The 12989-nt window shown below is 35.4% G+C and overlaps 1 protein-coding gene and 2 long non-coding RNA genes across 4 annotated transcripts in view; 2 read left to right on the forward strand and 1 right to left on the reverse strand.

Moving 5' to 3' along the window:
- Positions 1-12989, forward strand: part of LOC5575317 (SPRY domain-containing SOCS box protein 3) — a 30726-nt gene that overhangs the window by 8682 nt on the left and 9055 nt on the right. For both annotated transcript variants that reach the window (XM_021852418.1, XM_001655641.2), the window contains exon 2: positions 1157-1517. In XM_021852418.1, coding sequence (XP_021708110.1) covers positions 1173-1517 — 345 coding nt within the window. In that variant the 5' untranslated portion in view covers positions 1157-1172. The remainder of the gene's footprint in view (positions 1-1156; positions 1518-12989) is intronic.
- LOC5575318 lies at positions 5861-6539 on the reverse strand. The gene is made up of 2 exons (XR_002502005.1): positions 6389-6539; positions 5861-6324 (listed from the first exon to the last, which is right to left on the reverse strand). It is a non-coding gene; the product is annotated as an uncharacterized LOC5575318 (long non-coding RNA).
- LOC110678869 lies at positions 6751-7420 on the forward strand. The gene is made up of 2 exons (XR_002502004.1): positions 6751-7065; positions 7135-7420. It is a non-coding gene; the product is annotated as an uncharacterized LOC110678869 (long non-coding RNA).

The raw sequence follows: 12989 nt of genomic DNA on the forward strand, positions 1-12989 counted from the left end.
TTCTCAATTTTTATTAAACTCAACCTCAACCATCCAACGCAGTGGGGCAAAAGTCTATAATAATTTTATCGATCTCAATTAACCCTTTGTCTGTTAACAATTTGTAGAAAAATCTGTCTCCAACCACCTGGCAACACCGTCACCTCTTGCAAACATAAACCGTACCGGTGCATAAACAAAAATATGCGATAAATCCAACATAAAACAGAGAAATTCCGTTGCCGTTCATTAAATTTTAATGTTTTCTTTTGATATGTACGATTGAAAAGTTGATTTTGATTTCCAATACTCGTCAATCTACTAAATTTCCCATGTGTTTACATAAAAATATGCTTAACACAAATGTTATATTTTTTGTTTGTTTGTTTTGAAAATGTACATGGAAAGGCGACACTACTACTAGTACATCATTCTAATGATTCTTTGAGTTACACGCCACTTCAACTTAACTGATTAACAGAAATTAAGTTTTTAGCCTAAAGGCTGGTTTGCTACTGACAAGAAAAGTAATCGCCTATATCGATGCGTGTTTTTATCCAGAAATGGTCCAGAAAATTACATTTCTTTGTTTGCAGTACGCAGTTGAGAAAAATTATCATTTAAAATGGGGCTCTCTCCCATTTAGTCAAGAAATTTCTTTACTTTTCTTTAGTGAAACAGCATACCTACTTAGCTTTAGTGTGTTGTGGGTCAAGCATTATCAAAGTTACCCTGTTAATGGTACACGTCAAAAGATAAGCAATTAATGGTGGTAAGCTCCATCGAAGTTAATACGCCGATCGCGTATTATCCTCGATTTTACTATGGACCTTTGCACGAGTTCACTAATTTGACATTTGAGCGGTGCCGTATTCACTAGCTACCATGGTAACGTAAATAACATGGCACCGCTCAAACGTCAACGACTGAACTCGTGCTTTGGTCCATAGTAAAATCGAGGATAATACGCGAATTTGCGAATTAACTTCGATGGAGCTTACCACCATAAGAGGTACAAAACACTTAAAACTCATGATTTTTTGATCATCTTTATTAGAGATTCTGCCAAGTGGGTTCTTATGCGTGAGAGAGAATAAAATGTGTTTTATTCCAAATAGGTATTTGTGCACATCCACCAACGAACCAACTCACGTGTGTATTCAACTGTATATTGCAGGAACATCCGATGCAACATGACTCACAACCGTCGTGCAACATACAACATGCTGCTGAGGAGCAGCGAAAACCGCTCCGTACCGTTCTGTAACTGCGAGTATCCGGCCGTGACACGGTCACGACATACGGCCAGGAAAATCGAACGCTGCCGATGTGGCGAGGATACCTCTACGCGGCTCGATTGGACCTGGGATGTCGACTGTGGCCATCCGGACACGAAAATCACAAACGGGACGGAGATCGTGTTCCATCCCGTGTACAGCCAAGGGACGGCCGTCATACGGGGGACACAGCCTCTGCAGCAAGGGATGCACCACTATTGGGAAATCAAAATCCTGAGTCAGCTAGCTGGAACGGATATTGTAAGTATCTAGAAAAGTTTGAACACATTTGACTTAGCTGCTGGATCAGCTAATTAATCTGAATGTTGGTTTTATGAATGTAGAGCGACAAGATGTATTTTCATCCAGAGCAGGTCTAAATTACGCATCAAGTACTGAACAATGTGGTAAAACTAGTATTAAATACTAAAATTTTCTTTAGTTAAAACTTGATCTACAAAAATGAATGTATAGTGAAACTTATAACAATTTCTGAAGAAATTCTCAAACGATTCGTAGATGAAACGTGGCGATATTCAGCAAGATCATGCTGAGGATAGTGGTTCCAAATCCCACCAATCAAAACATTTTTCGTAAAGGAAACTGCCTCGCCATCTTTGGATTCCGAGATGTTTCACCTTAAAAAATTCTTTAAAAAAAATTCATGGGCGCCTTCCATATCCATGGTTGGATTCCAGGATCTTTTCAAAATAGAAATTTTCATGAGTTCAATGAGCATAGAGTGTCATCTTGCCTGCCACATGATATACGAATGCAAAAACAGCATTGTGGCAAAAAAGACGCTCAATAGATAACTGTGGAAGTAATTGCTCACTACACTACACTAAGCTGAGAAGCAGACTCTTTCTGCAGTGGGGACGTAATTTAAAAAGATGATGAATATTTGCCTGTTATCAAAAGGTTTCCTAAACTCTTGCCTTACATAAACACATTGCAATTCTGGGCTATGAGAAAATTAAGTGATTTCCTTGAAAAACACAGCGTAACAAAAATGACATTTTTGCGTGTTTCAAGGATCAAATCATGTGTCTCTAGTAGATTTGGGGTCGCAAAATCTGATTGCGTTCTCAGCACGTCACAATTTTTAGCTACAGGTCACCAAAGTTCATGAAAACATTGGTTTCATTGATATTTACATAAAATGTAATATTATTTATCAAAGTTATTTTGTGATGTACACACCAGAAAAATCTTAGATTTACACGTAACGTAATTTTAGCTTTAATCATGCAACGCCATTTCTCATGTATTATTCAATGATAAAACCCACAAACACATCTATTATATCCAACAATGCTAGCAAAACCATTAATATTGAACACGAAACGCCTTCTCTTAACGAATGTTGCATGCAAAACGGCTCGGTTTACATGATTTTCACGCTGAAAATTCAATCATAAATAATACCCATCAAATGATAACCTGTCGATTCATCCATGTGCATTATATAGGACAGAATATTCTGCGTGGAATCATGTAAACCGAGCATTCTTGTTTGCAATTTTACATTCTAGATGCAAGAAAGCATGCAATATTGGCGAATGTTGAATGGAAGATCATGAAATGTTTCAGTTTCACTCAAGATTGCAAGCATTTACGAAAGCAATGAGACAGTTTACATTATTTATCGTTAGATATTCAGTTATGACTCGTTTTACATGAATATCATAAAAGTTTATGTGTCACGTAAATTTAAGATTCTTTTTGCTGTGTAATCCACCAAGCATGCAAATAAGATTTAAACTTTCATTTCAGATATAATTTGATTGAAATTACACGACTAAATTTGATTTTTTCAACATGGTTGCAGTCTCCATATAAAATTCTTCGTTTACAACAGTTTTCTAAACCATAAAACATAAATAAATGAAAAACCGAATTTAGTACTATACCATTCAATTCCACTAGAGTTTGTATCATTTGACAGATACGCGTATTTCGACCGTCTTTAGTGTCGTGTACTAGACTCGACTCGAGTCCATCCTTTATAAGAATTCACTGAAGATATCCGTACATCAACTAAAATTCATATAATGGTTGACAGAACTAATTACAAAATGGACAACAATTATTAAAGGAATTTCTTAGCGGGAATTTCAAGCGAAAAATATGGCTTAATTCATAAAATATCTTTTCAAGGGATTTCAACCTGGCTAAATTTCTTTAGATGGATGGCAGAAATTTAACCTGGTGCGGAAAAGTCCAAAAAAATTGAGCATAGTTTTTTATTCCAGCAATAAATTCTTTCTATGATTTTGCTTTATTTTCTAAAGTCATTTAGCATGAATGAACTTATTGCTTAAACTCGAAACTCCATTATTCTAACAAAACTTATGTTATGAATTCTTAAAATATTCCAGAAATGATTTGCCCAATTTCTAAAAGATTTGCAGCAAAATTTTTGTAGTGACTCTTCGATATTTCATGAAGATTTTGAGTATAATCAAGTTCTCAAGGAATACCAAAGGATAACTTCAGAACTTTCTCTACAAATCTATTGGAAATTAGTTAAATAATATTGTGATATTTATTCAAACTTTCAACGAGAATTTCTCCTGGAGGACAACCATTCCATCTGTACCTTATTTTTATTCCGGATACAACTAAAAAAATTACCTTTCAAAAGTTCAAAATTTGCCCTTGCATCACCTCCAGAATATCATTGATTCTGTCAAATCTTATTCTGAGATACTTCGCTGAAAATTCTACTAGAAATTCATCTGTAAATTCCTTCAAATAATTTTCCCAAAAATTTTATTTCAAGTTCTTCCTCGAAGTTCATCCAAAGTCTAGTGGTAAAGGAAACTGTGGAGAAACATTTAGCAAAATAACTGAGAAGGGATGTTTTAAGATATTCATAAAGAATTTTGTAAGGATATTCCTAAAACTTTTTTCTTCTGAAATATTTTAATGAATTGTTGGCAGAATCCATATTCTGGGATTGATTTCTTACAACTCCAGGACAGAATTACCAGGGGCTTTCTGGTAGAGATGGAATCCAAAAATGTTTCTAAACAATCATTCACCACTAGAGAAAAGATTATCATTAATCACCATACTCATCATCATACTCCAGCAGAATTTTCACACGTATGGATCTTGATTTCTGAAATTCCTTCAGGAACTCTTCAACTTTCTTTTAAAATAATGCCAAAATTCCTCCAAAACTCAGCAAAATTTTATATAACGCATTTTACCATAAACCAGCTTTGACGATGTTTTTAAAATTACCGTCAATATTTCCGCTTCCATTTTTACAGTTCCTACCACAGTAATTGAAAATAGTCCCTTCAGAAAAGTTTGATTAAAGTTTAAGCTGAAACTATCTATCAAATTTCTTAAGAAGTTCTTCCAATAGGCCTTTTCATGTGACAGATCCGTCTATGCATTTGTTTACATCGGTGGAGGACCGGTGCTAACACGGGCCTGTCATTTTCATAGAAGAAATGTCAAAGTGCTTCCCGATCAGCTGATTTGAGACGTCATTTGAATAGGCCTATACTTGTTTTGTATGTGTTACTCTAGAAATCCGAAATAAATTGGATATGGAGTGGTTTCTAGAGTAATTTATGAATAATCCCAAAACATTATTGCGGTAGTCATGGAGAAAAAATTCTAGAACCTGAAGAAATACCAGATGGAATTTTAAAAATATTATTTTTCAAGCAGTCCTTGAAGAAGTCCCGAGAGATTTCCTGAAAGGTTTGTTGATGGTATATGAACCCCTCATATGGTATATGAAAGTTGGAAAAAAAATTTGGTTAACTTTTTGAAGAGTTTGTGTAAAGAATCCTTGCTTTTTTCTGTTCGGAACATAGTCCTTTGTTTAGTGCATGTCGTGTTACCTTATTACTATTGAGAAGTGATAAAGTATTCGGTTTTCTTACAGTTGTAATTCCTAACTTGATCGCAGGAAAGGATTCTAATTGAAAGGTTCCGCTATGTATACCCTTTGATGAATGTGGTGGGTACACTCTCCACAGACGCGCCCCTTTATCGGTCAAATCGGATCCCTTGATGAAGCCAAGAAATGACACCGATATTGTCCATGCATCAGAATCCTAGTCCTTACTTCGTCAAACTAGAGAACTAAATAAATAAAAGTTTAGAAAACAAATTGTTGTATTCCACTCATTTTTTTCCTTGTCTCAAGATCATTCTCGACAACTGGGAAAACCGAGACTTGTCACTTTCAACAAGGTTTAAAAATGTAACAAGGACTAAAAATGTTCCTTTGATTACTATAATATCCTGTTCTCTTCGTTTGAAGCAGTCAGGACTAGGGTTCACTGGTAGATCTTTACGCCATAACGCACCACGAAAAGGTGATCTACCCGCGTTATGGGTAAAATCCCCGAGATAGTCAGTTATAAGTGACGATTTCCTTCGGAGGGGAAGTAAATCCGTAGCCCATGGCTAAAAATCTCGTTAATAAAGACAGAAGTTAAAATATGCAAAACAAAAGGAATCCAATTAGTTCAAATTCTATAAGCCCTGAGTCCTCCATTTATGTGATTACCGTCTTACATGGCATGGGAAACTCTCGAGGTCATCCTACATGGAAACTGTGTAAATAAAGTATGTCCTACATAAAAGAATAGTTGTAATTTATTCCGTGAATTCACACAGTTAATCAGGAATACAGAATTCCTCCCGAACGGATCCACATCCTTGATTTTTCTGAGAAAAGTACGATCCTGCAGGACAGTCTCGGGTAATCATCATGCCACTCATACACTCGTAGTGCCGTCTACAGCTGAAAGGGAACTCCGACAGAGGAGGGCGCAACAATAATCATTGATTAACCCAGCACACAAATTCAGCTGCTCGGTAGGATCACAATTATCGACACACTTCTGCTGGCGCTGGCTGAAGAAACGGCCTCCGGGACATTTCCACTCGTGCTCCGTGTCATGATGGCAGGCAATGTACTCATCGCATATACCGGCAATTGGGAAACGCAACTTAAGTCCCCCTGGAATTCCATCGCAGAAAAATGCCGTTGCAACTTGTAGTGCCAGAGCGACTGTAACTAGTAGCGCTATAACTGTAAATGCATGCGGGTATTAGAAAATTGTGATCTATCGTTGAAAATGGCTCAATTCAGGTACCTTTCGTCATGTTGAATGCTCAATGGACAAAATTATACTAATGCTACGACAAGTTTGGCTATGTCTCACTCGGATAATAATTGTTTGTAGAGGCGTAATTTAAGAAAATGGATTTCACCAGGAAAGTTTTTTTCCGCATGATAAAGCTCTATCTTAAGCCGCACCATCCCAATATATTGATAAGATAAATTAATTCAAATGAAGGTATACCTAATTTAAATTCCATTCCCGATATCAAGCAAACGACGATAGGCATCGATGATTTAAAAATTTAAGGTAATTAACTTATTTGAAAACAACGATATCTATGAAAGGAGTGTTATCTTTGAGTTTCGTAAGTTGATTACCATTAAAGGCGTTAGGGCTTCAACAATTCGAACCTCTGTTCGTGAGAAATCATTTGAAAAGATATATTCGACGAGAAAAGAACCGACTCCCACAATGAACCGAGCACTAAGTCTTCACTTTAATCGTGACTGTGGTAAATCAGTTCAGCAACAGCATATTACTGCGATGGATTGATCGAGGCACATTGATCAAGTGGCACGAACCGGAAACCTGTAATCGATTCTACGCCTGCCAGCATGGCACCGACCACGAATGGTTCTGCCCGCCTGGAGAATTTTTCAGCCAAAGGAACCAACAGTGTGAGAGTAGCTGTAATCCGATAGACACAAGTATGTGAACAAGATTTTGCGTAGGAAGTCAGTTTGTTAACAGAATGGTTTGGATAACTTTTTTCACAGATCAGTGGTGTGCTGGACTACCGGATGGGACCTTTATTCGCGTGCCACCGAATGAGCCATTCGATTGCAACAAATACTACACCTGTGTAGGAGGAGTTATGCACGCTCAGAGATGTCCTGCAGGAGTTCTTCTTTTCACAGTTGAAACAGATGTGTGGGTTTGACCCTACGCACTGTTGATTGAGTGGCGACGAAATTTAAAAAAAAAATATGTAAATTTATATCTTTGTATTTGTGTGTATGGAATTAAAACAAATTTATTGATGTTTTTCTACCAGTGGCAAAATGTTTTTTTTAATTTTTAGTATCAGTTAGCCCAGGGGCCCAGTTAGCCGTAGCGGCTAAACAGCAAGACCAAACTGAGGGTCGTGGGTTCGAATCCCACCGGTCGAGGATCTTTTCGGGCTGGAAATTTTCTCGACTTCCCAGAGCATAAAGTATCTTCGTACCTGCCACACGATATACGCATGCAAAAAATGGTCATTGGCACAGTAAGCTCTCAGTTAATAACTGTGGAAGTGCTCTTAAGAACACTTAGCTGAAGAAGCAGGCTCTGTTCCAGTGGGGATGTAATGCCAGAAAGAAGAAGAAGAAGAAGATTAGTATCATTCCAAACATTGCATTCATTATTTCTTATATCTAGGTGTTCTGTGTGATTAGACAACACTATCATCCTAATTTAGTAACACAAATCTAAGATTTTATTAACATTTTGTCAACAACATATTACATTTCATTTGCCGTAGCAGTTCAGATTTTTTACAGGTGAGTTGATTTCACCTGCTTATAAGAGAAAAAAAAAAGTTTTTCACATACTTAACCTAACTTAACCTAAACATATAACGCATTAATCGTGGCAATAGAAGATTGTAACGATTTTTGCTGATATTATTAATTATTTTATTTGACATTTGTTTCAATGTTTCAACATTGGATATTGGATATGATTCCAAGCAACAGCACCAAAATTTGGTAAATTTTTTAATTCATTTTTTTCAATTGAGCTGAAACTTTGCACAGTTTTCCAGTTCCATCTAAATCGTCATTTTCCGATATAAAATCTTCAAGTTGAGTCACGACTAACTTTTCAAAAGGGTGTATGTGAAAATGGTTCAAAAATATTCAAAAAGCCTGCACAGCAAAAACGGTTTGTTCGATTGTTAGACAATTAAAGAAACAAAGTTAGACAACTAAATAAAGATTCCAAAAAAAATACACACAGTAAAAAAAATTTTTTTTGCATTAAAAAACATCATTTTTGACACAAAAACTCAATATCTGAAAACCCTATCGGAATACCAACGTAATTTTTTGAGGGAAAACGGTCCATTATATTAGCTATCTACCATAAAAATTTGGTGATGGTAAACCAATAAACAAAAAGAGTTATGACATTTCAAACATGTCACAATTTTTCACATTTAGTAGAAAACATTTTTTTTTTCGGTGTAAATTATTACGGGTACCGCAGTTTGTTGCTGATTTTATTGTCTTGCGTGAATTAAACAAGTCGTTTTCATGTATTCATTAGTATTATGTATATTATATGTATACATATTATGTGTATGTATAAATATTATATGTATATGTATAGGGAAAGTGTACCAGTTATGGCCATAGTGGTTCCCTATTTGGCCATATGCAAAATTTGAATAACTTTCACATTTTTAATCTTTTTGAATGTTTTAACATCTAGATTATTGCTTTATTTTACTGCTAGAACGCAAAAGATTTTTCAAAATGTAAAGGCATTTAAGATATCACGTATGGCGAAATAGGGAACCACTATGGCCATAACTGGTACACCTACCCTATATGTATAAATTAAAATGAATTAACAGATTACACGAAAATAAATTTTTTTTTTACCAGGATATTTTTTTTTAGAGTATGATCGATGAGTTTCTAAATGTTATATATAAACTTTAAAAGTTTTGGATTTTGGTATGCGTTATGAGATCATGAAAACATTTTATTAATACTTATTTATTTATTTATTTATTGTTATTCAATTTTTTTACAATATCGAACACTTTTGCATCATTATCAGTACAGTTCGAGTATAGTTTTGCTTTAATTTTATTTCTGACAATGGAATGAAACAGTGAAATTTTTGGGTTCCTTGGATCGTTTTCGCGTTATTATATTGCTCGCTGAGCTCTGATGCCGTTAATTCGTACTCTTCAGTAGTAGTAAAAACAAAATGATAATTTTGTTAAATCTTCTTCTTTTCTGCGATTCGCCCAATCAAATAGTTCTTTTGCAGTTTTAATTGGATGCTCACGTTCTTTGGCTAAACTTGCTCTTGTGGCCATGCGCTTTATGGTTCCTCCAATAGCATCACAAGGACCTTTGCCATGTGACGTAGCAAAGAAATGCCATTCTGCATCAATTCCGTACTTTGATTTAAATTGACATAGGCTCGAAAAATTCTTACGGTTTTTGTACTGCGATGCTGCTCCATCAGACATGAAATATATCTTTCTGATTTCTTTATCCTTATCAACGCGTAAAAAGTTAATCATTTTGGCAATGAACAAATTTACAGATACTGAGTCGTGTCTTAATTCTTCGGAAATTACAATAAAACTAAAATGTTCAATTTGCGTACTTCCATTGAAATAAATAACGAATGGATGAATTGTAGCTTGTTGTACGTTCCAGTGATGGGACTGCACTTCATCTTGCAATACAAAGCTATAGTTTTCAGAAAAATCACAAATGACTAAAAATTCACCATCTTGTAATGTATTTTTCGTATTTTTTTAAAAAGCGGGATTGCTCTGTTTTAATAAAGTCGTGAGGAATTAAACTTTCTAATTTCAAGCAAAAAAATGACACAAACTCATCTACAGGTTTTACAATAGTTTCTAGGTCACACCTATCCGTGGTCACCCATTGCTCAAATGATAACTGATCAATATAATTTTCTTCAAACTCAGCGAATAAAGTATTTTCCAATGATGAAGAATCTGGACAATCCGAACAAGATCGTAGATAGCAATTTGATGTTGTATTTTCACACAAAAGACTACCAGTTAACATTTTAATATCCTTTGATAAATTGATTCTTTTCAAACTATGTAAGATTAGGTTAATATTTTCGTGTGTTGTGCACACACAAACATTATGTGTTCCTGAATTGGATAGAAGCTTCCATTGCCTTGGACGAAGGCTTGCAAATGAGGAAAAACCTACCTTAATATTTTCGTTAATTTCCTTGAAGCGTGTATACGCTTCTTTCAAAGTAGTCATCATTAATCGTTTTTGGATTGCTTGACGCTTTCCATCTTTTTACAGATACATAATCTTTTTGGCCAGGCATAGCTCTACTTACTTCATCGTCTTCAAAATATTGAATTATTTTTTTCTTTTGTCTCATCTGTTAATGAAGTACTCGACCTAGCATTTTTGGTTGCAAGACAGTTATTTTTGAATTGTTTTGCCTCTTTTGCTGTATTTCTATTGGTTTTGAACTCATCAATGGCGTCTTGAATAGACCACGAGCTTGGCAGCATCGACAAAATCAATAATTTTTCTTTCCTTGTCGTGGCTAGATTCGAGAACCTTTCCTTCATATTCATAATTACCTCATCGTAGTCTGTATTTTCCACATCCTCAGGTCCTAATTTGAAGAGGTTTCTTCGTACAGCTTTGTTGATTTCACGGTACTTTTTCTCGGGATAATTGACGTAACCCATCTTCGTCCATTTAATCGGAGTCACTTTTATTCCAGCTATCCCTTCGTTGAAGCGTTCGATGTTGACCTTCTGGATGCACTCATCTTCTGATTGATTTGTTGAAACAGATGTCGCTGATGGTACCGTGGCAAGACTATCTGCACTTGGTACTTCTGGTAACTCCTCAGTTGTTGTCGGTGCATCTAGTAATTCCTCAGTTGTTGTTGTTTTCGAACTTCCTGCAACCTGATCCACCGATGATGTACAGATTGCCCGTTTGTCAACGTTTAAACGGCAGGACGTACAAATGCGTAAATTTGTATTCAATGTAGACATTGGAGCATAACCAGCCGCTTTCAGTTTATCTATGGTGCTTTCGGTGAGATTTCGTAGCTCTTTCGAACACTTTTTTTTCTGCAAACGGCCTGCAACAGTTGAGAAAGCGACAACTCATGTTGCTCGTTAGATTTTAATAAACAAAATCACTTTTAAGTTTTTACTGACTAGTTTGGTGTCGTTTGCTTGACTGAAGAAAAATTTTACAATTAAATCTTTTATAACCATAATGGTAGTATATTTTTAGCTTTTTCGTGAGTATGTTCATGGTATGTACCTATCATGTTTTTGATGTTGTTGAAGTTACTCGCTTTCTCCCAAATATGATTAACAAAGTCTATTCTCTACCAAGGCGGGTCTATACCCAGGTGTAATCAGATTTTAACTTTGTGGAGAAAACCAGCGCCGAGAAAACCGACCTGCTTTACGTATACTAGATCACCTGGGTATAGACCCGCCTTGTCCTCTACGAGGTAAACTTTTTGCAGGTTAACTAGTCGTATACCGTTTTGATTCATATTACGGACACTTAAGGCCTCAGTGAAGTATAACCCAGCTTGGACCATACAAAATAGATCATTCTGAATGATTTTTTAGCGTCATCGAGCGTCGGAAGCCCTTAACTTTCGGATGGTGGGTAAAGAATACGCGTCCGCAACTTGAATAATTTTAAATAAATCGAAACGTGTGGTCTTTTCATGATTCTTATTCCGGACGCTCCCTCACTTTTGCCTCATATTCCGGACGCTTTGATTCGAATTACGGACAGCTCATGGTAATCATTAATGGAACAGTCAAATCATCAATTGAAATCGTTCAACCACTTAAGAGACGTCTAAGGTAGTTGGGCAATATAAATTTGCAATGATATTTATGGAAAAAACCTAATAAAACGAGCCTCGATAATGAGAACTTTTGGATGGCGAAAATTGAAACATTTCGTGTGAAATGTTTCCCATACAAACGAGAGTGTCCGGAATTTGAAGCTGTCCGTAATATGAATCAAAACGGTACCTGTATAGAAAACTTTTTTTGTAGCTTTTGTCTTCAATATTAGATTTCTTATAGGTTTCTTGTATCAAAAGGTTTCAACACTATTGAGAGAATTTTTCTTCAGTTACGTACAATAAAAATATGACACTATCAAGACTTTAGATCACAACACTGGATCGCGTCTAACTTTCTAAAAGATGCTATAATAGTTATGAATAATTAAATGAAATATCATGAAAACAACTTGTTAACCTCATGTGGTACCCTTAACAAAAAATTCAGCAACAAACTGCGGTCCTAAAAAAATTAACAATGAAAAAAAAAATTTTTCACTAAGTGTCAAATTTGTGAAATATTTGAAATGTCATAACTTTTTTGTTTATTGGCTTACCATCACCACCACCACCATTTTTATGGTAGATAGCTAATATAATGGACCGTTTTCCCTCAAAAAATTACGTTGGTATTCCGATAGGGTTTTGAGATATTTGAGTTTTTGTGACAAAAATGATGTTTTTTAATGCAAAAAAAAAAATATTTTTACTGTGTGTATTTTTTTTTTTTTTTTGAATCTTTATTTAGTTGTCTAACTTTGTTTCTTTAGTTGTCTAACAATCGAACGAACCGTTTTTGCAGTGCAGCTTTTTGAATATTTTTGAACCATTTTCACATACACCCTTTTGAAAAGTTCGTGACTTAACTTGAAGATTTGATATCGGAAAATGACGATTTAAATGGAACTGAAAAACTGTGCAAAGTTTCAAATATTTTTGAAATGGTCGATCAGAATCGACTTGCATGCCTCCGTGGAATCCCTCTAAGGGATAGAGACATTTTACATATTTA

This window comes from Aedes aegypti, chromosome 3, assembly GCF_002204515.2.
Source record: "Aedes aegypti strain LVP_AGWG chromosome 3, AaegL5.0 Primary Assembly, whole genome shotgun sequence".
Taxonomy (NCBI): Eukaryota; Metazoa; Arthropoda; class Insecta; order Diptera; family Culicidae; genus Aedes; species Aedes aegypti.